Source organism: Cricetulus griseus (genome assembly GCF_003668045.3).
Source record: "Cricetulus griseus strain 17A/GY chromosome 1 unlocalized genomic scaffold, alternate assembly CriGri-PICRH-1.0 chr1_0, whole genome shotgun sequence".
NCBI lineage: Eukaryota > Metazoa > Chordata > Mammalia > Rodentia > Cricetidae > Cricetulus > Cricetulus griseus.
The window spans coordinates 50,521,041-50,548,168 of record NW_023276806.1 but is presented as its reverse complement, the minus strand read 5'-3'; the positions used below and the strand labels follow the sequence as shown (position 1 = coordinate 50,548,168).

The window sequence follows — 27,128 nt, the reverse complement described above, 5'->3', positions numbered from 1 at the left end:
GTTGCACTCCTCCCGGGAGAAACGCACCCCACCGTGTCCGCGACATCCCCGCCACTTCCCCAGGCCGGGCCCCCGCAGCCTTACCCCGACCCAACAAGCACAAGCCTAGAAATAGCAACTCCGAGCTCAGCCGATTGAGTGACTGATAGGCGGCAGCACGTTCACGACACTTTCACGATTGCCGTAAAGCGGTCGCTCAGCCAGGGCTTGCTGCGCGTCTCCGAGCCGCTTGGGAGCGCGCCCCGGGGCTCCGCCCTGATTTCCTGCGGCGGGCCGGGTCTGCACCCTCAGGCCGAAGCTGGCGGGTCCTGGACAGGCGCGGAAGACCCAGAGGTGGGTGGGGGAGAATGGCTGGCCCAGCCGCGAGCTGGGGTGTCTAGAGGAGGCTGCGTCGGAAGATGGGCCCTAAGGGTCCAGGCGGGAGCGCAGGGCGAGCCCCCCCCCCCATCGCCCCGGGGAGCGTGAGCCTCACCTGGCTCCCAGGTGCACTGGAGCCTTCCCGGGTCAGCTCCGGGAACCCGGTCGCGATGAATGACAACCAGGCTGAGGTCTCCGCACCCCGCTTTTTCTCTCTCTGGTACCTCTACCGTCCGCGTACTCCAAGTGGTGCTTGATGCCAAGCTTGATGTCTCTGGTATTTTCCTTGTCCCAGGCACAGCGAAGCCCTAGTACTACAAGACTTGCAGGAAGGGGGCTGTGACGGGGAGAAACAAAACGGTGTCTGAAACACTCTGCTTTTGTTGAAGCAGCTAAGGAAACCTTTCGGTACCCTTTGTCATCCCTGAGCCCTTATTTCTAGTTGGTGGGGGCTGGGGAAGTCCGAAAGGGAGATCAGTGGTGACCTTGTGTTTACACAGAGCTCAGTGTACAACCCACGATTGTGTTTCAGGGAATGGCCCCTATAATTTTAGTGCTGGGAATCCCGACAGCCGCGCTCCTTTGAAAAAACAGTGAGACAAGAGTAAGTTCTCCAGCTTTCCCAGTTTTAATTTATAAAGAAGTACCCAGATGTAACAAATTCTTATTTCTCGGCCGTCTAACTAGACGCTTTAGGATAAGTCATTAGAAAATATTACATTTGTCAAGAGGCCATATTAGAATTCAGGAAAATAGTCATTTTTATGCTTTGTTTGAGCCTAATGGTTCTGTGCACCTCTGGAAAAAAAAAAACCCTGGGGCCACCTGTTTGTATACTTGAAACATTCCGAGTTTACATTTTTATTATTCTTTAGCTGTCATCATTTAGTGGCTTTTAAATGTTTGTGAAAAAAATGTAACTAGATTTCTGATTCGTGGAACTTCAAAGAAAGCACAGAAGATGGGTGAGAGATGCAATACAGTTTGTTAAAATTCTTACTGTTGTCTAGTTTTCTTACATTGTCAAGTAATTTTAAAGCTTTTTTTCTTTTTTCTTTCTTTCTTTTTTTTTTTTTTTTGGTACTGAAAATTGAACTTAAGGCTTCTTGTTTGCTATGCACTCTACCCACCTCTTTAAAAGCGTTCTTGACTGTTTTAACTCGTAAAATGGCTAACCATTTTAATTCTAATCTACTTGGTCTGAAATTGCTCTCACACTTTAGCTTTTGGAGGTGAAGGTGCATGGACAATTAGTAGTCTTCCTTCCCCTTAGTTTCTCAATTGTCTCTGGCAGATGTTTCAGTATTTTAAGCCTTGCCTTGCCTCTAAACTGTCAGTTTAAACAGCTAGAATCTTCAAAGCCTAAACAGATACAAATATATCATACCTAGAAGAAATCCACACACAGCCAAGTATGGGTAGTTATGATTGCAAAATTTATAAATCATTATAGTATTTCTTTTACTTATTTTAAATCAGAATACTATCTCTCAGAAACCAAGTAATTTACCTGAAGTCCAACAACTAGAAAGTCATAATTGTAGGATTTTAAAAAGCACAGTGTGTTTAAGGGTTAAGGAAGTTTGTCTACTGTACCAAACAGTAAGAAAATTGACTTCCTACAATTAAAACATTTTCTTAATTACAGTTGGTAGGTCACTGATATTAAAAATTTCAAGCATCAACTGTTTAAAGAAAAACACTTTGTTCATAAGGCTACATTCTAGTGTTCAGGCCTCAGATACTGTTTGTTCACTGGCTTAAAATCATGTGGTTAAAATAATAACATATTTTCTTTGTATATAGATTTCAACATTTGCAAAAGGAACAAGTTTGGGCAATTCTGAAGATTGGAATTTTGTGAACTCATAAAATAGGTAATTTATCTTTCACATTGTAAAAAGAAGTAAATACCTACTAACCACTTATTATAGTACCTAATATCTATTATCTCATTTCGTATTTTAGTGAACGTTACTGTAACAGCTATTCTTTTAGACTGTCTAACAAATAATATTGGGGCTTTGAGAAGGCTCAGCGTGTAAGATAATTACCAGCAAGTCTGAGGACCTGAGTTCCATTCCCCAGACACATATAGTAGAAGAAGAAAGCTGATTCCTGACATTTATTCTCTGGTCACGTCGTGGCATGTATACCCCTACACACACACACATACACACACACACACACACACACACACACACACACACACACACACCACATAAATAAATGTAATTTAAAGTATTCGACAATATTAAAAGCTGCTACTGATTATACATCACCAGTGTGTTATGTTCTTTCCTTGTTGTCATAGTAACTTCTATATTAACTATCTGGCACAGTATGGTGGAACTTTTCCTTGATAAAGAAATGTCCTGAACTTTATTGTCTTGTTAGCCACTAGACAGGCTCTGAGCATTGGAATTGTGATGAATACAACATAGGAACTAACATTTGAAATTTTATGATATATTAATTTAAATAACAGTGAGTACCTTTCCAGTAACTACTGCATGGATGGATGGTGGGTGCAATCTGTGCTGAAAATATTTCCATTTTTTAAAAGAGAAACTGGCTTCGATGAATTTTGAAGTTTTCCCAGCATCAAACAGTTACATAGGGGAGTAGGTAATTTGGAAATGCATATTGAATGGATGAAGGGGAAGAAAAGCAGTTCAACCAGGAATGGAGATTGAAACAGGAGTGGCTACATCAGCCTGGTCTCCAGAGCAAGTGCCAGGACAGGCTCCAAAGATACACAGAGAAACCCTGTCTCGAAAAACAAAGCAAAACAAAAAGAGTGGCTACATCATAGAGTGGGTAGAAGGATGGAAGAAAGGAAGAAATAGAATTGCCATTATTTAGTGACAGCATGTGAGGATTTGGGAGAGATCTTACTCTACAAGAGTTACTGTGAAGTCTAAGAATCTGAGGGAAAAAATGATAATGTTGCTTATTGAAACAAAAAATACAAGACCAGTTACTGGAGTTTAGATGATTTGGTGTCAGTTTTTCATTCATTCAACTATTATTAAGTGATGACAGGTGAGTCTCTGTGTTTGCAGTTGATGAAGTGAACTCTTACTCTTCCAATTTCAGATACCTTCCTAAATGTTCATACTATAGATGTAAAGAGCTATAGACATGCAAGTCAGATTTTCTCAGGAAGTGCTTACTTCTATGTGCAAAGAGATTGGCAAAGGTTCTGTGTAGAAGATAGCATTTCTGCCTAATTTGTATGTGGTGTGGTGTGTGTTTCTGTACGTGCTGGTGCACATGTATGCATGTGGTTATTTAGGACAGATGACAGCCTCAGGTGTCATGTACCTTTTTAAAGATGGAGTGTCTCACAGGCCTGGAATTTGCCACATAGCCTAGGCTAACTAGTGAGCCCCAGGAATCCTGTCTCTTCCTCCTTAGCATGAGGATTGCAAGCATGCTGCCACACCTAGCTTTTATTTACTGGGATTCTCGGTTAAACTGAACTATCTTTCCAGCCCTCTGCTGCATTTGAATATTAAGAAGGATCTAGAAGTAAGAAAGCAGTAAAATGGGGAGGAGGTTATTCTACTAGTAGTGGGATGAGCAAAATGATTGAAGATATCTTTGGCCCAAACACCTAAATTCTGAATAATTTATATTAGCTTTTAAAATGCAAAACATATTTTCTATGAAAGAAAATGAAATTTCTCAGCTGGGCATGGTGGCTCATGCCTGTAATCCCAGAACTTGGAGGTAAATGCATTCCAGGCCAGCCAGGAATGATAAAACCTTATGTTAACCAACCACACTAACCAAAACAAGGAAAGGGAAACCCTCCAGGCTGAAAAGTCAAGAAAGGAACTGAAGCAAGAGAGATAAACTAGCTGTTATCTTCTTTGAAAGCATTTGGCATGTAACAAAGAACAGTGAAGGACAAGGAATAAAATTCTGCTTCTGCCTGGAGCAGGAAGGAAGGATTCATACCTGGATCTCCTGGGATATCGAGTTTCCAAGAAGTAATACTTTCATTAGGTAAAATGCAAACGTTTCCTCTTAATTACATAACTCATATCCTTTGAACTGTCTTTTTTTCAAATTTAGCCAGGATCTATCTCACACAGTCTGTGAATGTGGGGCCAGAAAAATCTCTCTCTCTTAGCAAAGACAGATCATTGAAATTTGTCTATTTTCTTCATGTGTCTAGGTGGAGGAATAAAGATACCATCTGAGAACTAGAAATGGTATAAAGCCTACCATCTCTGAGTCAAGGTTCAAGCTCACAGTCTACATGATCTGAAAGACTGGAAGCCAAAGAATTAACACAAAGTTGATCCAGGTTAGTAAAAATTCCAAGTGCTTAGCAAAATCAAATACAGACTCTCCTTGAAATAATTCATTCAGTCTCCCTCTCTCCCTCTCTCCCCCCCTCTCTTTGTGTGTGTGTGTGTGTGTGTGTGTGTGTGTGTGTGTGTGTGTGTGTGTGCTCCTGTTCAGGTGTATCATGGTACACATGGGGAGTTCAGAGACAACTTATGGAAGTCGGTTCTTTCCTGCTGTCCAGTAGTTTCTGGGATTCAAACTCAATATTAAGTTTCTTAGAACTGGTCTTTTAAAACCTTTTCCACTCGTAACTTTTTCTCACCAGAGAAATTTTTACATGATGGTCATATAGTTACATGAATTAGGTAAGCAAATCAAACATTGATAATAAAATCATAAAGAAATGTATTTTAAAACAGTTCTTTTGTATACATACAATTTTATCATGAAAGACCGTAGCAAATAATGTGAGTAGTAGTAGCTAATGTGAGGAATGAACTTGTTAAGTTGTACATTAAAGATTAAATCACTAAATATTTGACACACTATCAGTGAGGCAGTGTTTCTCAATCTGTAGGCTGTGCCCCCTTTGAGGTCAAACAACCCTTTCCCAGGGGTTGCCTAAGACAACATTACGATTCATAACAGTAGCAAAATTACAATTATCAAGTAGCACTGAAAACAATTTTATGGCTGGGGTCACCACAATATGGGGAACCGTATTAAAGGGTCACAGCGTTAGGAAGGGTGAGAACCACTGTCTAGACCACCAACATGGGGAACTGTATTAAAGGGTCACAGCATTAGGAAGGGTGAGAACCGCTGCTCTAGGGCAAAGTGCATCCTCTGTGTTTTGCAAAGTTGGTAGATTTTAATATGCTGCTTTGCATAAATATGTAGTACAAGGTGGCAGAAGTCCATTTAGGACCATTTTATTTGCTAGCAATTTTTTCCTAGTCCCAAACTGAAATCATTTAATGACATTTTGTTTGTTTGTTTTGGCTCAAATCTGTAAATCTGAAATTTTTAAAATCAAATATTCTAACACATTTCAGTCAAGATGTACTAATCAGATGCTACACACTGAGGAGTGACAGGACAATGTGAAAGTATTTGTTTTCTGTAATCAAACCATTATACTTCTTTAAGAACAGAAAACTTTGTATTTACACTAAAAATTGATTCAAATTCAGCTTTGAATCTGAGCAAGATGTTTCAGGCAGTGTTCACTGATAATTGAGTACATGGTGCAAAATGTACCTTGTGCCGTCAGAGCCAAGACTGCACAAAAGTTGCACAATACATGTCCAGGCAAACACCGTCAGGTATTTCTGGATTTATTACACTATTGAATTTGGGTTACTGTTTGATTGTTGTATGTTCAGAAACATTTTCCTGTTTACCAGATTTTTCATGACCCATAATTTAAGAAGCTAGAGTTTAGAATATTTTTAGATTTAAGGTCACACAAATAAATATAAGCTCATAGTTGGAAGCCATAAAGTATATGTTAGGGGTCTGGGAGGGTAGTTCAGTTTGTAGAGCACCTAGCATGCAGGAAACCCTGGTTAGATTCCTAGTACTGCATGGCACATGCCTATAATTCTGGCACCCAAGCAATGGAGACAAGATGATTATGAGTTCATAAGCCTTCTTAACTACATAGGGAGTTCTTTCCCAGTCTAGGATTAAAAAAAAAAATCATGTATGTTTTTCTATTTTTGGAGTTTTATAGTTAATATAATTTTGTCATTTTTTAGGAAGTTTTATGATCAATTTTGAGTTAATGATTTATAGAATTATAGTGTATGGCTTATTATTTCATAGCGCAGTGCCATTTGTGTGCATGATAGTCTTTGCTTGATTATATTCCTTTGCTAAATAAAGATTACTTGACTCTGTCTAGCAAAGAAAGAGTGAGAAGGACGGAAGGAAGGTAGGAAGGGCGACGACAGAAAAAAGGAAGAAAGGAAGAACTGTTTCAAAAAAAAAGTATTGGAGACTATGTGCTGTCACATTGCAGGTTTCTAAGCTGTCAAGCTCTGAGAAAAGCACATGTAAGATTTGACAAAACCAACAAATAATAGAACTGGGTTCCTACAGACTTGAAAAGAATGATTGGAAATAGGAACTAAAGTAGCATTTGAGAGCTGACTAAGGAAATGTACCATCAGGATTATTCTCTCAAAAACCTACTCTAGAAAAAGCACCTAAAGGATGTTGGCAAGGAATTGCCAAGAAGAATAAATAGATAAATGAAAATGTTGATAGACCATTAAGGACTGTTAGGAAAGGGAAAAACTTTAGGAGATTATGACAATTTAGACAGGACATTATTTGAATCAAGATTATACTGGTAGCTTTTTGGAGCAAAGGGAAAGTAACTTTCTTAGCAATGTAAATATGCTTATTTTGCAACCCATCACATGATTGAAGCAGATGACAAGTTGCAAGTGGCTGAAATTTCATTATTGGGAAAGTCAGCCTGAGACAGGGAAGTAGAAGATTGTGGAGCATTATTCGAACTCAAGGAATTTGATTTGGTATTTACAGGAATTACAAAGTTGATGGGAAATACTAGGAACAATTACTCATAAATTTAACACATATTTTTAACAATTAAATCTCTAAATATTTAAGTAAATGAAGACATAATTCACATTCTTGGCTTGTTATTATATAACATCTTGGCATGTAGTATGTATTTAAGTGTTTTTTTTTTTAACCATTTGTATAGGAACCAGAAATATAATAGTGTCTAAAACAACTATTTCTTGTTCTTCTAAAACTGAGGTTTAGTGAGGAAGAAAAACCAAACAAGATGTTACTGTTCAGTGTGATTGGTGTCCTTGTTGGTGACGTACAGGCTGCTAGAGGTTGACTTGGAAAATGTGTCGAGGTTAGAGCTGAAGAGATGACTTGGCAGTTCAGAGCACCGGCTACTGTTCAGAGAAGAGGACTTCTGTTCAATCCCCATATGGCTGCTTACACCCACCTAACTGCAATTCCAGCTCCAGGGGATCTGACACCCTCTTCTTGCCTCTTGGCACCAGGGGCACAAACACAGACTTTATATGCAGACAAAACACTCACACACATAAAATAATAAAAAAATAAAAATATGTAGAAGAGGTGTAGGAGTGATGATAGCCTCGAGTAGGCAGCATGCTCATTTGAAGTGTGCCTGCAGGCACTGAGCCTATGCTTCTGTATAGTTGTATTCCTCTGACTCTTTCAGTTCACTGAGCACCTTTTGGCCCAGGTAGCTCATTTTTATACCATCCATGGACATATTACTCATAGGCAGGTCCAGCAAGTAGTTCTTCTCTCGGGGTGGGGAAGTCAAGAAAGGTTTCTTAAAACAGCAGAGCAACTGCTTTTCAGTCATGGGAACTCTGCTGTCATGCAAATATTCCTCCACTTCCCCCTTACCATTTGCCTTTGCAAGCTTTCTACCTAGCAACTTCCCAGTGTTCTCCAGGCTCCTGTAGATCACAGGGGAAGCCCTGGTGCTTGAGTGGATTTACTAGCAGCATGCCTTCCTTGTCATCCTGTTCGTGGCTGCAGTGCCCCCACTCATTTGTCTTGATAAAGGAAATCCAAACTGTGGTCAGGGATAGCCCTCTGCTAGTCTTGTCACCCTGGTCTTCCTGCAGCTTTGCATTTTGAAGCCCTACATCCTTTGCTGTCTTCTCTCTATCATCCATAGTCACAAGTCAAACTCTGGACCATACCTTCTTGAGAAACTGATATGGCTCAGTTGGTGAATGGCTTATCTAGTATACCCAAAGCCCTGGATTTGAGCCTCAGAACCTCATCAACCAGGCATGGTGTGGTATACACTTGGAATCCCAACAATGAAGGTAGCCAGCCTGGAAAGCTTGAGACCTTGTTTCAGAGAGAGGCACACTGGCACCTATATAGGCACACAGGCTGCGCCTGAGGTGGGAGAGTCACTGACCTCTCAATTTCAAACTTCTAGGTTCAACTTGACTGACAAAAAAAAAAAATCTGTTTGGCTCCAAACACCACATTTCTCGTTTACCATGAGGGCCTGGATGAGAGGGATTCGGTCTGGAAAGCCTTACCAGGGAAACTATTGGTCTGCTGTAGAATATACCACAAATTGACAGTCCCCACCTGCCCACTGTAACTCAAGAGCCTCTCTCTCCCCATCTGGATGTCTTCTGTGCTGGCACTTATACTGTGGATCACAGGCATCCTCCTCTACTTCTTTTGTTCATCTGATCTGTCTCTTTTGGATTTTGAACTGAACCTGCATTATAGAGTCAGGATTGATTAATGTCAATCTTTCCTTCTAAGGATGGCTAGACTTCACTGCCCAGCCAGCCCATCAGTATATAAGACATTTGCCAGTCTAGAGATTACAAAGATTTTAGTAGCTTTCTTTTCCCTAAGAAACAGAAGACCACATTCACTGATTTAACCAATTGTAGATTGAGAATATTGGGGGGTAAAAATCTCTATTGTAGATGTAAAGATATTTTTATTATCTGAATAATACATTATGACAACTGTCTTGATTTTCATTATTATAATATAGACATGACCTAAAATGTATGGGGTATATATAGACTATAGATAAATTCTATGCATTTTGTATGAAGGACTTCAACAGTTTTATATTTTGATATCAGTGAGGTACTGATGATACAAACGGGTAGCTTTATACTTAACAGCGTTACAAGGTCCAGTTAGAAAGTTATTCTAATAATCTGGTCAAAGATGATAGCAGTTTAGATAGAGTAGTAGCAGTGAAGATGGAGAGAGAAGGTAGACTGCAAAGAAATAATAGGAGAAGAATCAGGATTGGTACTTAGTTATATGTGAAATGATAAGGTGGAAAACAAGTTTCTGGCTGTGGCCAGCAGGTGAGTCTTAGTGCTGAAAAATGATGCTGAAATAGTATATAAAGGAGGCTTGTGGGGTAAGGGTACAAGTGCAGGGATGCTTGCAGAATGAGAGTACAGGTTATATGGAGGGGGTGACTAACAGCGAGCAGAAAAACTTATCTATTACTGTTTCTCACTTGTGTTTTCTGCTGTAGACAACTTGCTTGAAATGTGGTGGTTCCAGCAAGGCCTCTGTTTCCTGCCATCAGCACTTGTAATTTGGACATTTGCTACCTTCATATTCTCATACATCACTGCAATAACACTCCACCATGTTGATCCTGCATTGCCTTATATCAGGTCAGTGTAGCAAATTTGTCTTTTAGAAGTAACCCCCACCTTTAGAACATGTCCAGGTAAGTGCCCCGCCACCAAGCTACTTTCCCAGACCATGGAGAGTCTTTATAACTAATTAATTGGTAGTTTACAATAAATCTGGCCTTTCAATTTTCATTTGAAAATTCAAGTTTTTTATACTGTCATTATAGCAAAGGGAACATAAAATAGAACTTGCATTTGATTCTCTCCATGTAATGGAGAAATATAGGAACAGTGGGATAAGTTAGTTAATAGAGTCTAATCTCTTAGTGACTTGTCTTCTAAATAAGTGCTTGAGCTTGCCTCAGAAACTAGGAATAGAATTACTTTTTTCTTAAAGTTAATAAATGTTGTAAACAATAGTAACATTAGGAAATTTAGTAATACTGGCAAATATTGATTTGTTGTGTGACAAGGTAATGTTATAAGTACTCTTCATGCCTTAGGCCATTGAGTCCTTTCATCATCCATATGAGGTAGAGAAATGTATCCTCATTTAAGAAGAGAGGCTTTGTAGTTATCCTCTGTTACTGTAATATATATCTGAAGTAACCAACTTAAGGAGAAAAGGTTTGCTTTGTCTCACAGTTGTAGAGCTTTCAGACCATGATTAATGGGTCCTATCACTTTGAGCCTAGTGCAGAGCAAATGTCATGGCAATAATATATAGGGAACAAAAGCACTCACCTCATGACCTGAGAGCAAAAGCAAGGAGGACAGAGCTTTATAATTCCCTTTAAGTGTGCACACCCAGTGACCTAAAGACCTCTTAATGGGCCTCACATCTTAAAAGGCCCACCAATCAGCCATAATGCTTCCGTGTAGACTATACCTCGAACATGTTCAATAGCTATATCACGGAAATAAGGTCCTGGAAAGGTCAGTGATTTGTTCAATGATATACAACTCATTCAGTGATGGAACCAAGATTTGTACCTTTCAGTTTTACTCTAGGGACTGTGTTCTTACTTTTCATGACCTGCTGACTAGATATTTCTGAAAAATAGGTATCACTAGTTTTATTTTTGAAATTTCAAAACTACTAACAGTTTAATTATGGGTGTTGCATGTACTGTGTTCATAACCACTTTTAAAATTTATTCTTATGAGTGTTTATCGAGCAACGTGTATGTCCAACATACATGCTTGGTGCCAGCCAGATAAGCGCATCAAAGCGCTTGGATAGAACTGGAGTTACAGAGGGTTGTAAGCAGCCATGTGGGTGCTGGAAACTGAACCCAGGTGTTTTGTAATAGCTGTACGTGCTGTTAACTGCTGAGCCACCCTTCTAGCCTTGCTCGTCCCATCTTTTTAAAATACAAAAGCAGCAATAAGAATTGCTACAAACTTTTAACAAGATGATGTTGCTTATAAACAGGGAGTCACTAGGGTTTATGGGCCGTTAAGAATGCTTGCTGTTGCGGAGGACCCACATTTGATTCCCAGAGCCCACATAGAGTGGCTCCCAACTCCCTGTAACTCCAGTTTTGGGGATGGGATGCTTTCTTCTAGCCCACACATAAACATAAATTCAAAATGAAAATTAAAAAAAATAAAGTGAATGGGTGGAGCTTCAAGAGTCTACTTGAAGAGAGGGAGGAACAATGACATGAACAAAGGTGTCAAAACCAGTTTGGGGGTACCCACAGAAGCAGCTGATGTGGGCTAGTGGGAATTCACTGATTCTGGACTGACAGCTGGGTAACTTGCACAGGACCAAACTAGACCCTCTGAATGTGGGTGACAGTTGTATGGCTTGGGCAGGCTGTGGGGCCACTGGCTGTGGGAACCACTATTTATCCCTAGTGCTTGAACTGGCTTTTTGGAGCCCATTCTCTTTGGAGGGATACCTTGCTCAGCCTAGATATGGGGTGGGGGGGGCTTGATCCTGCATCAAAGTAAGGTACCAGAGTTCATTGATTCCCCGTGGGAAGCCTTACCCTCTTTGAGGAGTGGATAGGGCATGGGATGGGGGGGAGGAGGAAGTAGCAGGAGGAGGGAGAGGTAAGTGATAAAAATGAATGAATAAAGTGAAAGTCCCTTCTTCATGCCTCGGGTTCCCATCTCCAAAACTGACAGGTGGTTTGGTGGCTTCCCTTCCGGAGTTTATTTTTGTCATCTATGTTTTTAAAGAGTTTCTTTCTTTCTTTCTTTCTTTCTTTCTTTCTTTCTTTCTTTCTTTCCTTCTTTCCCTTATTCTTATTGTTAATATTTTTCACTCCATAATTTTCATTTTTTAAAATAATAATATGCTAATATCCACCCTCACCTTTTAGAAATAATATGATAATAAAGACGCCATTGCATAACTTAACATACTGTGCTGAAATGGAGGCATATTTCTCTATGTGGTATTGCCGGGTAGACAAGGTTAAAAAGACTTTGACTTTGACGCTGCCAGGCCTGTTTATGCATTTCACAAAGAGAATATGAGAAAAATAATAATTATGAACCGTTTCTAAGATACTACAGTGTATTAATAAAGACATTTTCATGAGAAAAGGTAAATTAAATAGGGAGAGAGGAAGAGTTAAAGGAATTACATAGGGTTAGAGGTGGTGAAAACACCATCACTAAGTACAACTCAGCTGGCCCTTGAGTTTTCATCTGAATGATTCCACCTGAAGATAGCTGAAGCCTTTGAAACATCATCTTAGAGACAGTGAATCAATTGCTTCTTTTTAACCTTTTTCTAAATAGTATTTTTATGCTGTTTGCAATTGTTTCATTTCCTCATTTATTTCTGATAATTAACATTTTAAACACAGAAAACGGCAAACTTTAAAAAAGTGTTAAACCACCAAAAAAAAGGGGGGGGGCGGTTGTTGGTGACACATGGCTTTAATCCCAGCACTCAGGGGGCAGAGGCAGGCCAGCCTGGTCTACAGATCGAATTCCAAGACAGACTCTAAAACAATACAGAGAAACCCTGTCTCGAAAATCAAACCAAAAAAAAAAAAAAAAAAAAAAAAAGGGGGGGGGGCGAAGAAAGAAAGAGAAAAAGAAAAAAAAAGCAATAAACCAGAAGATTCAGTTGAGCCATTAAAACAGTCAGGTGTTTCTGCTTTGGCAAATAGGTGTGCTTCAGAGGGGTACCATACGGATCTGGTTTCTGTAATGGAGATCATACACAAATTGGGTAAATTAGAAATGTTTATAAAACCTACCGTTTTTTATGATTTCAAATGTTCATTTCTAGTAAAAATGTGACAATCACCCTTGTGTTGTACAAACACATAGCCCAAGGAACCAGACAAATTCCTTGTAACTCTGCAAGAAGATGAATATTTAAGAATGATGAAGGTCTGTCAGCATTTTCTATTTCCCCTTCTGAAAACTTGTCTTATTACATTCAGGGCTTTCTGTAACTTAGGAGCTAATGAGTGTCTTTTGAGGGTTTCAGTTCTCTGTTGGTCTCGTCTGTGATCTTTCCAAATTCCCTGGACACACTCCCCCTGCCCCATCTCCTTCTGCTTTTATTTTCCTGTTAGTAAGCTCTGTATTACTCTGATGCTAAGACATTTTAATTATAGTACCCATTCTCCACTTATACTCATTTCTTTGATCTGCATGATATGTAACGAAGTTAAGTTAAATGTTCCACAAAAGGATTTCCTTTTGGTTTGTAGGTGTTATCCAAATAGTTACAGTCCCACAGGACATAAACAAATGCAGAATTCACTTCAAAGGTTAGTAAGTAGTGTGCTTCAGATGGGGTGCCAGCCATTGGCTGTACAGCAAAGGAAACAGTCAGTCCAGGGAAGAGGAGCACACACAGTGGGAGAGAATCTTTGCCAGCCATGCATCTGATAGAAGATTAATACCCAAAATATGCAAAGAACTAAAAAAGTAAAAACCCAAGAAAATGATCCAATTAAAAATAGGCTATATAGATCTGAACAGAATTCAAAAGAAATAAAAATTGCTAAGAAATATCTCTCAAAAAGTACTTACCATGCTTAGCAATTAGAGAATGCAAATTAAAACTCCTTTGAGATTTCATCACTCAAAGGATGTTTAAAATGTCTAAAATCAATTGACAACAAATGCTAGCCGGGATGTGGGGAAAGGAGAACCCTCATTTCCTGTTGATGGGACTGCACACTGATGGAGCCATCCTGGAAATCAATGTATAGAATTCTTACAAAGCTAAAAATAAATCTGCTGTATGACTTAGCTATACTACTCCTTGGACTATTGATCAAAGATTTGATATCCTGCTCCACAGATATCATGTTCATTAACAGACAATCCACAGCATATGAAATATACAGCAAATGGAAGCAACCTAAATGTCCTTCAACTGACGAGTAGACAATGAAAACATACTACAAATATACTATAAAATACTATTAAGCTGTAATGAAAATTAAATTATGAAATGTTCAGGTAAATGGATCGAGCTAGAAAAGGTTTATTCAGTTAGGTAATCCTGACCCAGAAAAAAACGCTGCACATTCTCTCGCATCTGCAATTCCTAGCTCCAAATCTTCAGATGTGAGCACATATCCTGGAGCAGTTGCAGAAACCAAGAAAGTAAAAAGGGACAATGGAGGGAGGTAAGGAGCTCAAGAGCAAGATACAGGTCCTGTGAAGCAGGAAAGGGAAAATATGGGGCTATGGGAGTAACACAGAGAAGGGGAGGAAGAATAAATAATGCTGTAGATGTTTGAAAAAAGCCATATGGAATCATACTATTTTATATTTATCTGAACTTACATAGTGTGTGTGTGTGTGTGTGTGTGTGTGTGTGTGTGTGTGTGTGTGTACACCAATATGTAGTTTAAATGAAAATTTGTCCCTTTGGAGTGATAGAATTCTCCCTGCAACAATCATAGACTACCTAACAAAACTCAAGTACTAGGCATGAGAACCTTCCTTTGACAGAGGAGTCCAAGCAACTCCCCAAAGAGTACAGACTATTGCTGTTGCTCTTGATTGCCTCACAGAATGTGAAGGTAAGTCCCTATTTTGAAGACCCATACACTTTAGACACAGGACTCAGAATTGAAGCAGAATCCGACCTGGAAACCTCCTCCCTGAAGACTAGCTTTCATAGTGCTACAATGTGCCATACAAGCTGTAAGAGGAGAAGAGCAATCAACAGTCCTACCCAGTTATGATACCTACAAGCTACAACAATGACCAGCATGACAAAGATATCCCTAAAGGTGCAATAGTGGCACTTATATCAGGACAGTAACTGACAGTTGCATAATCTGTAATAATTTACTTCAACACTAACAAGCTTGTCTTTTTAACCTTTATAGTAGTTTTAGGGAAAGAAAAGGCAGTAATGCTTATTGGATGTCTCCACTTTGCTGGACAGTTTACATGAATTACCTCACATTTTATTTCATTCCTGTATTGACCCAGCAAAACTGGGAATGAATGAATAGTTCCATTTAGCAGATAAAAAAAAATAGTGTTAAGGAGATAAAAGAATGTATCAAAAGATTTACACTTTGTAAATGGTTTATTTTCCATCTGGGTCTGTGTAGTAGTCCACTGTGCCTTGGAGGATACGTGTGTATAAAGATCTGCTGAAATGCAGTGTAGTAAGTGGTTTTGAAGATCCTGGACATAGTGTTGTCAATCATGGTGTACTAGAGGACTGGTCCAAGTTAAAAGTAAGAATATGCTCCAAATAAGTCCTGACTATGAGTTCCATGAGGGTAGAGGTTTCATCACATGTGTTATCCTCTCTATTCTTCTCCCATAAATGATCACTGGTGGTTTTAATGAAAATGACCCCTATCGGCCCATAAGGAATGGCACTATTAGGAGATATGGCCTTGTTGGAGGAAGTGTGTCACCAGGGGTGGGCTTTGGGATTTCAGAAGCTCAAGCCAGGCCCACTGTCTCTCTCTCTCCCTGCTGATCCAGATGTAAACTCTTGGCCCCTTTTCCAACATCATGTCTATCTGCATGCTGCCATGCTTCCCACCATGATATTAATGGACTGACCTCTGAACCTGTAAGCCAGCCCTAACTAAATGTTTTTCTTTATAAGAGTTGTGGTCATTGTGTCTCTTCACAGCAGTAAAAACCCTAACTATAAGGCAATAACTGATAAATGGTATTTGATAAGTATTTTTAATGATTGGTTGATGAACAAGTTTTAATTGAAATGCAGGCAATCAACAACAGGTACAAAGAGACAAGAGCTATGAAAGAGCTAGTGCTGCTTACAGAATATTCCAGTGAGGCTGATGTATTTATATACCTAATTTTGAGTGCAGAATGTACATTTAACATATTAAGGATAATCTTTTTTTTTCTAAATGGTTTCTGTTGATTTCTGCTATATGGTAATGAAAAGATCTAAAATGATAGAAAAAGGTCAGGCAGATATTTATAAACTCAAGTTATGTTCTCCTTATAAATATGTGAGTTAAGTTTGGGGTCTTTTAAAGGATAAATGGTTCTTAAAATGGCCCTTGTTATGTATGGTAGGCTAGTTAGTGTAAGAACCCTGCGTACTTTCTTATTGTCTTTCAGTGACACTGGTACAGTACCTCCAGAAAGATGCCTATTTGGAGTAATGCTAAATATTGCTGCAGTTTTAGGTAAGTAATGGAAGTGGCGGGTGGTATTAACACTCAAATGAATAGTCAAATTACTGTTTTCATTTTAAAAAAATTGTATCACTGTTTATTTTCTAGTTATAATTGAGAATGTGTTACTACTAAATTATGAATTATAGTTATGTTCTTTAAAAAGAAGAAAAAAAATTTGTTATATAGTGGTAAGCATTACTGCCTGCTAAGGGGGGGGACACACCACAGGCAGAAATGTCAAACTATAAAAATACATTTTGAAGAAATATTTGTGTTGTTACTTGACTTCTTAGCTAAATAAAGGTTCCAAACACAATGAAACATACATGCTACAAAGCATGTATCTGTTTATTGTACTCCAGTGTTGTTTGGCAATAACTCTCCAGTAGAAAGTTTGATTTGGCCCTTTCTTGAAACGTGAGCGTATAAAGCAGGTTCTATTTGCTTGTGTAATTGACTGCTGTGGCTGCATGAGCCCACCTGTGGAAGCCTGAAATAAAACAATACAAGAATAAGGAGGGAAGCTTTTTGTTTGTTTTACCTATGCACATCCCATCTGGATTCTACTGTTGACTTTGATGCTGATCCTAAAAATTTTATGGATTTACTATAATAAGAATATCATGAGATACTTTCAGGACACATCAAACTTATTTTCTAAGTTTTATACTAAGTAGTTTGAGGCCCAGGAAAGGCAAATGGCTTGCTCAGGCACCCAGAGGTTCAAGTAGTTCTATGGTGTGACTATAAAAGTTCTTTAAGATTACTGCTGTTTTGTGTTCTCCTTTCAAGTTTATGTTCAAAGGACAGTCTGTGTTTCTGGGTAGACCTCACCTTTGTGTGTGAACTCGTCACTGGCATTTTATTCCCCTGGTTACTCATTACTTCATTGTTTTTCAAATTCTCTCTTGCCAGGTATTGCTACCATGTATGTTCGTTACAAACAAGTTCATGCACTGAATCCTGAAGAGAACCTAATCATCAAATTCAACAAAGCTGGCCTTGTACTTGGGATACTGAGTTGTTTAGGACTTTCTCTTGTGGCAAATTTCCAGGTTTGTTTTTTAACCAAGATGGGCATTTTCCCCATATTCTTGGATGTCTGTGGTAAAATGAAAAGCTGAACTGTTCAGTCACATGCTGCTCCTGCCTCTTTACCTAACAAAATTAAGCTGTTTGACCATTTTAAAAACAGCTACTTTAACTAGTAGAGTAATCCATATTCAATGATCTATCTGAACAAACAAGTTCTTAGGAGTGTTTGTCAATACAGTCAGGACAGACTTCATCATACTTAGTTAGAAGTTACCTCAAAAATCAGATACAACTGATAAACATTATAAGTGACACATTGCAGATCTAAAATTGGTGTTTCGTTTTTGCATTCATTCTAATTCACGTGGCCATACCAGTCCTCTGGGCTTTGTCATTTTGGATCAGATCTCTCTCTTTTGGTTATACCTCCTCCTTCAACTTTGTACATCTTAAACATTCAGACTCTTACTCATGACTTCCTTTCTGGCCCCTTCATCCACAGATTCTAGCATCACTCAAATATCCACAGGCATCCTTTCTTCCCATGTAAGGTTTTGGCACTTAAAGTGGTGAATATTATCACCTATCTTTTATCTCTCCTTTATGATTTGTAGGTAGAGGGTGCTTGGAGGAATGTTTAGCGCTGTTGTGAAAGTGGTGATGATTTACTAATTTCGCTCTTAAATATTTCTTAAGTGCTTCTGTTTCTCATTATTTTTTATTTCTTCTTCCTTTCCTACCAATTCTTTTGAAGCAATTGTTCATCTGTTTTCACTCTTACTTTCCTTCACTCAATACTCCACTTAAAAAAAAAAAAGTTCTCTGTTGTCTTCCTTAAAAGTTCTGAATAATTTACATTAAGAAAAAATAATTTGATAAACTCAGATATCTAATCTGATCAAAAGTCCTCCCTAATCTGGTTCTCTAGCCTCATTTTTATATCACTGTATTTCTAACATTGCCACTGTATATGATGCCTGCCCGTTTTTTTGTTGTTCCATAAATAAAACAGGTTTATTTAACCCCTTTACATAAGTACTTGAGCATGCTAGAAGCCTCAGTCCTAAGTAGATCCAGACCTCAGTGAGGACCACACTTTCCGAGAAAGCCTTTTTGCTAGGTCCTACTGCAGTGTATTCTGAGTTTTCTTTTTGTATTCTCTAGTCTTGGAAAGTTCATCCTTTCTATTTCTTACTGGGGTCTAATTATATTTTATTAATTAGTAGTTTTCATTTTCCTATTTATATTTTAGTATATTTCTCATTAATTCTAAGTTTAGTTGTTTGCTCACCACTGTAACTTCAGCACCTAGTTCACTACTTAATGCATGCAAGTGCTCATTATTTAGGAACATTTTGAGAAACACTGAAAGTACTAAAAAGGTTGGGGGAAAGATGTCTTAGCATTGGTTGCTTGTGTTAAAGGGAAGCACAATAATTATTAGAATGTGGAATTTTAAATATAATTTAAGTTGAATGCCTTTGAACAATAAATATGTAAAATTCAACAAAATGAATAATGGGTGGTAAGGGGTCCTCAGTGTCCACTTAGAAAAATGTTTTCCTTCTAGATTTATCCTTCAGGAGGTTTGGAAGGGAGTAATAAGCAGGAAGATATGAAGGGTTGTCATATGAAAATACCATGAGTTGGATAGCTTCAAAAAGAAACTTTAATCTCTCAAAGTCAAGGTATTAGTAGGACTGGTTCTCTTCCATGCTCTCCTATATGGCCAGCTGCTCCAGACCTTCTGCAGCTCATTCCAGCAGTTGTCAGTAACCTTAAACTCTTTTCCTTGGTTTCCCTAGTTTCTAAAATTATGAAACTAGATAGTAAGTTATAGGTTTGTTTTTAATATTTAGTTTATTTATACAAATAATGAAAGCTGATAACTACTCACATATCATTGAACTTTTCAAAATGAAAAATAATTTTCTTTTCATACAATATATGCTAATCATAATTTCCCCTCCCAGATCCTCCCTGCTTTTCCACCCATCTAACTGTCTAACTTCATAGCTTCTTTCTGTTTGTAGAAAACAAACAGGCAAAAGAAAACAACAAAAACAAATGAACCAGAATAAAACAAACAGAAAAAGTAGGAGAAACACACACACATCATAAAGCCATTTAAACACACAAAATGGCATTTAAACACAAAAAAGACTAGTAAGGTTTTAAAAAAAAAAAGTCCATTATGAGACAAAAAAAAAAAATCTCTAAAATCCCATTGAGTTTGTTTTGTGTTGGTCATCTACTACAAAGCAGGGGGCCCTGCCCTTAAGTATGCCTTGTATACCTAGCAGACTCCACTGGAGAAAATTAAGTTTTCTTTTGTGAGCAGTTGTTAATTTGAGATAGCTTAATGGTTAAGGATGGGGGCACATGTCTACTCTCTTAGTGCTAGAACCCATCTAGCTTGGACCTGTGCAAGGCCTTTGCATGTTGCCAACGTGAATTCGTTGTGTGCCAGTTCTGTTGTGTCTGGAAAGCACTGGTTCCTTGATTTCTTCTATCCCCTCTGGCTCATTTTACTTTATACTCTCTTTATGTCTCCTCCTCTGCAACACTCCCTGACCCCTGAGGGAAGGGGTTTGATGAAGAGATCCTATTTAGGATTTAGTGTTTCAAGGTCTCTTACTCTCTGCATATTGGCCAATTGTGGGTCTCAGTATTCCTTCCCATCTCCTAAAGGAGGAAGCTTCTCTAATTATAGCTGAGTGAGACACTGACCTAAGAATATAGCAAAATGTCATTAAGAGTCATTTTATTGCTATGTCCCTTTAGTGGAACAGTAGTATTTGGTTTTCTCCTAGGCCCATGACCAATCTAATCTCAGGTTTTTGGCCACCCAAACAGTGTCAGGTATGGGTTCCATCTAATGAAGTGGGCTTTAAGTCGAATCAGCTAGTCGTTGGTTGCTCCTACAACTTTTGTGCCACTATTGATCCAGTGTATCTTGCAGGCAGGTCACCATTGTAGGATGAAGGATTTGCAGCTGGGTTGGTGTTTACATCTCTCCTTAGGAGGCATGCAGAGTACCATCCAGCACTATGAACACTAGTCAATAACTGTAAAGGCTCTAGTTAGGCAACAGCATGGCTTCTCCATGTTCAATGAGACTTGTAGATGTTGTCTTTAGCAATAAGACCTTACCATCAGTTTGTGGAGAGCAATCATTTGCTTTGGCAATAGTCTGAGTTGTTTGGGGCTTCTCATTGGGCTCTGTAAGCCAACAACTCAATTAGATATAACCCATTCATGGCACTGAAGGTTTCACTTGATGGCAAGATATCTTCTTGGGGTTTTGTCTCCCCCTGTTATTTGATGATTCTATGTAGATTTCTTTCATATATGTATATATTTTAAGAAGCTTCTACTGTAGTAGGTTTCTGTAAGACCCCTTCAAATGGCTGTTGGTGTTAGCTGTCCCTCCTTACCTTCCTTTCTTCCGTTTCCATTTAATTTTATACACCCTCTATTTCAATTTTTAATACAGCAGATACTTTCCCTCTGTTCTTTAGTTTTTGCCTTTAATTCAATGATTTTGTTAAGGAATTATATAATGACATTGGTTGTGCTGTGTCTATATTTAGCTTTACCACATAAAATATCCAAGCCTTCAAGCAAGTAGCCTACTCTCTCATTAAGAAAAGAAACTGCTGCCTTTGGGAGATCAAACTCTCTGATTTCTGTACATTGAGAGTCACTTGTAGCAAATCAACTGCATTTGTGGATTATACAGCTGACAAAAAAAAGGAAACTGGCCCCTGCCCTCCCTTTGTTTTCTTAGTCATTATGCTCCCTCTGAGCCAAGGATTGGATTTGCCTTTTCTACTACAGGAAGTACAAATACCACTAATTAGAAACAAACAAACAAGGATTCAACAAAAATTTGATTTAAAAATTTGATTATAGAAATTTGATATTGCTGGTTGTTCCTTTTAAACAGATGGAACACAAGATGTTAGAAATTGAAAATAAGTAAATAAAGGGAAGACACTGTAACTTATAATAATCACGGTGGAATAATCAATACAAACTAATAATAATACCTGTGGCATAGTCAATAACAAATTAGTGTCATGAAGGCCTTAAATTACATTTAAATTTAGACTCTCTTCCCCTGATATCCTGAGCTCTCTGCTTTTAACCTACTTGCCTTTTTCTATTATTATTACCGTTTGTACCTTACTATAGAATATCCTTATTTCTGAAGTTTTTTATTTATTTTGTGTATCTTCACTAGAACATAAACTGTGAGGGCTGAGTGTTTGTTTCATTCATTTGCATATTAATAACTCTAAAAAAATATTTGACACCCAATAGGACCCAATCAGAAATGTTACATAAGTCAAAAAATAACCAAAACTCATGAATACTTGTTACCATTGTAATTGTTGGTAAATGAAGTCATCTGGTTTCACTATAATCTTCCAGTGCTTTGGGGAAATGATCTTGGAATCCACAGAGCTTGTCCACTCAGCAAATGCTCTATTGAATTGTGTGGCTTGTGCCTTTAAATGATATATTGATGATGTGTATAAGTTTCTCTCATTGACTGACTCCTTTTTTCTGCTTCTCAGAAATCAACACTATTTGTTGCACATGTATGTGGAGCTGTGCTTGCCTTTAGTATGGGTTCATTATACATGTTTGTTCAGACCATCCTTTCCTACCAAATGCAACCTAAAATTCACAGCAAACAAGTCTTCTGGGTCAGACTGCTGTTGGTTATCTGGTGTGGAGTAAGTGCACTTAGCAGTATCCTTTGTTGTAAAGTGTGGTTTATTATGCAAAGAGAATAGAAGAACAAAACAAGTGAGTAAAATAGGTACAATGTAAGTACCAATTTGTTAATTTTAATATTTTTAGATTATTTTATGTGTATGGGTGTTTTACCTACATGTATGTATGTGTACCTTATGTACACCTAGCACCAGTATCAGAAGAGGGTATCAGATACCATGGAATTGAATTTATGGATGGTTGTGAGATACCATGTGGGTTTGGGGAATTGAATCTTGGTCCTCTGTAAAAGCAACGTATTCTTTTAACTGCTGAGGCATTACTCCAGCACCACTCACTCCCCACCTCTCCCCTCTTTAAAGTCACTCTAGGCTAATGAAAGTTACACATTTGTACATGAAATTAAGACTGAAATCAAGTAATTGTGCCAGGAACAAAAATAATGTTTAGTATAGTCATGCTTAAGGAAAATAGAGAGTTATTGTGCTCATCACAGAAAATTATTCAGTGGAAATTTATTGTAGAGCTTCTGCTTCTTGATCAGAGAGGAAAGGTCATGATGATGGTGATGTTAACTATTTCCTGGGGGCCCTCTGGATAGATCTTTAGTTTTAATACTGCCATATGGCATAAATAGAAATAGAATTGGAACATAGCAACAAATGGGCAAGCTAGCTTTTAAAATGATTTCATTGTTGTTGTTGTTAGGATTTACAAGTTTAAACCCTCAGGTCTCTGAGATTCTTCCTTGACTTTTTTATAGTGATGACTTGCTCATCAATTTTGTACAGTAGTGATTTTGGTGCTGATATAGTACAGAAACTACACTGGAACCCTGAGGACAAAGTAAGAGCTTAAAGTCTATCAAAAGTATGTGTCGTGTGTGTGTGCAATTTTTTGAGGATTTATTTTCTTTTTAAATTTAACTTTATTTGTATGTATCTGTACATCATATATACATGGATGCCTGTACAGGCCAGAAGAGGGCATAGGATTCCTTGGAGCTATATTTACATGCAAATATGAATTGTCCAACATTGGAGCTTGGAACCAAACTTGATTCCTCTAAAAGAGCAGCAAGCACTCTTAACCATTGAACCATCTCTCCAACCCTGTGTCATATATGTTGTAAGTTAGTGTACAAACTCTAGAATTAGACCTTATGAAATCTTATAGTATGCATTCTTGAACTTTTCCTAATGTCATTTTATAAATTTTATGGAGATACATACACATTTATGCACACTTTGTGTGCACGCAGTAGAGAGAAAGTGAGCGTGCACGTGTGTGTGTGCATGTACACTTGAAAGCTAGAGTACAGTCTCAGGTGTTATTCCTCAGGTGTTCCAGCTTGGTTTTTGAGACAGACAGAACCTCTCACTACCCAGGGCTTGCTGACATGGCTGTGATGTCTGGCCAACAAGCCCAAGCTCAAATAATCTGCCTGGTTCCACTTCCACAGTTCTAGGGCCAGAAGCATGCACCATTACACTGGCTTTTTCTGTGGTTCTGGGGAGAGAATGAAGGTCCTCATGTTTGCACATCAAGCACTACCAACTGAGCATCTCCCCATGCTCCCTCCATGTATACTTCTTAAAGATTTACAGTGATGGGGATCAAACAAAAGGTCTGTACAAGCTAGGCACAACTTGTTTTGTTGTGTTTTTGTGGGGGAGGGGTGTGTTTTTAATTTCACTCTATGGTCTGGCTGACCTTAAATCTGTGAGCTTCACTCAGCCTCCTAACTGTAAGGATTACATGTGTTGATTTATGAATCTGAGACAGAAGTAACTCCTTGGTTGTATAATGGAGAGTCTCTTTTGTCTTGGTTATTTAGTGGAAATTATATTTAATCTAAGTGAAAAATCAGACATCTAGTATGGTTTCGGAGGTGTATTCCTCATAGTTGCTGCAATTCTCAAAACACATTCAAAACACTCAGGTTGATTTTCAGAAAGAAGATTGATCTATAAGAATTTGATGTTGCTTAGTTTGAGAAATACTGTAGAGTATTTGAATAAAACTTCACAAAACTATCCTGTTTTTCCTCTTTGATTCAAGGGTTATGTGCTTCACATGGTCACTACTGCAGCAGAATGGTCTATGTCATTTTCCTTCTTTGGATTTTTCCTGACTTACATTCGTGATTTTCAGGTAAGAAAATAGTTTTAATTTCATTCAATAAAGCTTCATGTGGACTACCAGAATATTTCATTGGCTGATTCCCTGTCCTTTTTGAAAATTAGCAGTTTAATATCTGTCACCAGAGACAGTAATACAAGAAGAGGAACTTCTGGTGAAATTATTTCTCAGTGTGTTGCAAGTTAATTTCAGCCTTGATAATCTGAAGAAATTCTTCAATAGACTTCTGTAATCTGTGTGCATTCACATACACCCAGCCCTGCCACATAGGCTTACAAAAAACTACAAAGAAAACCAGGAAACTTACTGAGGCAAGAAGGTGATTTTCCCATTCCATGTGGTGCTCAGGCTGATGCCTGTGGCAATGACTTCCTGTTCCCTGTTAGATCCATTTTTATCTCTGACTTCATAAAGGAGACTGTGGAGCATAGTGAAGAGATAGTCTCTCATAAGGACCAAACTTCTCTATATAATTTTCTTTTCTGTTCCAGAAAATTACTTTACGGGTGGAAGCCAATTTACATGGATTAACCCTTTATGACACTGCACCTTGCCCTGTAACCAATGAAAGAACACCGCTGCTTTCCAGAGACTTTTAATGAGGGGAAAAAATACTTCTGTGATAATTATGATTCTCAGGGATTTGAGAAAGATGCACAAAAACTTGCTCATTATACTCTGACGATTTGAATCAGTTAATCAAGGCTGACATTGACATTAATGAAAGATGATAATCAGGAGAAATGTAATAAGCCATCTGATAAGTTTTCTTAAAGATGTCATTAAGGAGATTACCTAGAAATATTTATGCCTATACTAATTTTTTTTATCTCAGAAAATAAAACCAAAGGATAATACCATTGTAGTGTTTGCTACTTTGTCGAAGAAAAACAGACTAAAGAACACCAAGTTGTATCACTGGCCTTAAATATTTTGTAAGTCATTTTAAAAGTGTCTTTGTTAGGAACACTTTAATGAGAAACATTTTCCATGATCTATAACAATCAGCATTGGTCAGTAGATAAATTACAGTCTGGGTTTGATGTTGAAATGTTACTTTATTAAGGCATTCTTACAGGGATTTAACATGTGTTGTAATCATCCCCTCCTCCCTGTAAATAGGAGATGGCCTGAGTTCTTTGATGGCTTAAATTTTGCACACACAAAGTCAGTGGGTATTTATTTGATTCTGGACATAGGAGTAATAACAGATGTGTCATACATGCTTGCAATAACTTCAAAGATTCTGGTCTCTAAGATTTGATTTTTAATTGCCAGTGAAACAGAGGTATCTGTTACAAATATTCTACCATCTTGTTCAATATGTGGGACCCACATAGTGGAAAGAAAGAAAAGACTCCTACCAGTTATCCTCTGACCTCCATATGCACATGATAATAAATAAATTCGGGTTGATGTTCCTAAATAATTTAAGATTGCAAAGTTTTAAACAAAAGTAGATATGATTAATAACAAATAAAAGTTACTCTGCACTACACCTAGGAGCTTCTTTGCTTTTCATTTATAGAAAATCATAATTACTAGTTAAAGTAGTTTTGAGTAGAAACTCAGCCTTTTTACTGGAGATTGATCTTTTTAAAACCTAGATCTTGAGACCAAAATCCAAACTAAAAACCTAAGTATAAGATAATAGTGATAAATGAAACTTTTTCTCTCCTCATGCAAATGATTGTAAAGTTTTTATTTAGATCTCTGTATGGAGGATAGTTTCTAGATCCCCATTAAGATTAAAAGGGAGGAAATAGTTGACCTAGAAAGTGCCCAGAGTCTAACGAGGTTGTAAAAGAATCTTTGATGAATTCTCACAGTTTATATTTTAAAAAAGATGGGACTGAGACCAGAAGAAAAGATGGCGAGAAAAGTTTTAAATGTGTCAAGGAAACTGTTTATATGACAGAACTGTAGACTTCAATTATAAGTTATTAAATACAAAAATCAGTAACTATTTTTGAAGAAATTTCTTAAACCAATGGAGAAATGGAGTATTGACCTGTGCCAAGCAACGGTGAACAAGGGAGACATTTCAGTAAACACGTGTCGATTGACTGTTGCTACTACTAGAACAAATTGCATACAAATTATGCAAAGCTACTAAAGCTGTTGAAGAATCATGCTGTAATCACACAAGAAAATTACCTTTTCCTGTGGTTTCTCTCTACCAGTAAGTCAAGTTATGAAGTATCCATGATATGATGAGAAAGAAAGTGATAGAGTGAGAATGTATGAAGGTAAATGTGAGGAAGGTAGTTAAGAGGAAAACATAGACTTGTTACAGTTACCCCTTTTCAGACTATTTAAAAACCTGAGAGATATACTTCATCCAATAAAGAAATTGTTTTAAGATGAAAAGTTGTTAGTTTGATAGTGTTTATATTCTGCTAGTTAACATGTACCTTTGAAGTAACAATGACTACAAACATGGATAAACTTAAAGATGGGATTGTAAACCAAGAGAAATGTGGGATGTTGTTTTCTATCTTAAGAGATGATAGACAGTGACTCTCTTCCTCAGTATATCACCCCTGCCAGTACTGCCAAATACATGTGTGGATTAACACATAAGAAAAATATTTTTCTTTAATTCCACTTTGTGTGTGTGTGTGTGGGGGGGGGTGTCAAATACTTAGCTTTCCAGTTATGAAATCTGAAAGTAATAACCTTGGCAGGTATTGAGAGTGAAATCTTATTTCCTTTTTGTCTTGAAAACACAGAGAGACTACTATCTGTAGCGACC

General features: G+C 37.9%; 2 protein-coding genes across 5 annotated transcripts in view; one reads left to right on the top strand and one right to left on the bottom strand.

The window, feature by feature from the left end:
- The window catches only part of Cept1 (choline/ethanolamine phosphotransferase 1), a 42,269-nt gene extending 42,046 nt beyond the window's left edge, over positions 1 to 223 (bottom strand). The window contains exon 1 of the mRNA XM_027395426.2: positions 85 to 223. The gene's annotated coding sequence lies outside the window, so the exon portion shown is untranslated. The remainder of the gene's footprint in view (positions 1 to 84) is intronic.
- On the top strand, positions 181 to 26,743 carry Dram2 (DNA damage regulated autophagy modulator 2). Of its 4 annotated transcripts, none has more exons than XM_027395430.2 (11): positions 209 to 333; positions 890 to 961; positions 2,164 to 2,234; positions 4,544 to 4,675; positions 9,728 to 9,872; positions 16,392 to 16,459; positions 17,366 to 17,505; positions 22,069 to 22,246; positions 22,995 to 23,077; positions 24,293 to 24,385; positions 24,865 to 26,743. In XM_027395430.2, exons 5-11 carry the CDS (start codon positions 9,742 to 9,744, stop codon positions 24,970 to 24,972), a joined length of 801 nt encoding a protein of 266 aa, XP_027251231.1. In that variant the 5' UTR covers positions 209 to 333; positions 890 to 961; positions 2,164 to 2,234; positions 4,544 to 4,675; positions 9,728 to 9,741; the 3' UTR covers positions 24,973 to 26,743. The 4 variants fall into 4 exon arrangements, with proteins under 4 accessions (XP_027251230.1, XP_035307952.1, XP_027251231.1 ...); XM_027395431.2 differs by lacking the exon at positions 890 to 961 and adding an exon at positions 1,233 to 1,322 and having other exon boundaries at positions 218 to 333; XM_027395429.2 differs by lacking the exon at positions 890 to 961 and having other exon boundaries at positions 181 to 333.
- The last annotated feature ends 385 nt before the right edge of the window (positions 26,744 to 27,128 follow it).

Excerpts from the sequence above, each read along its gene's own strand:
- Dram2 (XM_027395429.2), top strand. The coding sequence starts at position 9,742 with ATGTGGTGGTTCCAGCAAGGCCTCTGTTTCCTGCCATCAGCACTTGTA. Across the intron at positions 9,873-16,391 it reads CCTGCATTGCCTTATATCAG|TGACACTGGTACAGTACCTC; the intron begins GTCAGTGTAGCA and ends ATTGTCTTTCAG. Across the intron at positions 24,386-24,864 it reads CTTACATTCGTGATTTTCAG|AAAATTACTTTACGGGTGGA; the intron begins GTAAGAAAATAG and ends TTTCTGTTCCAG.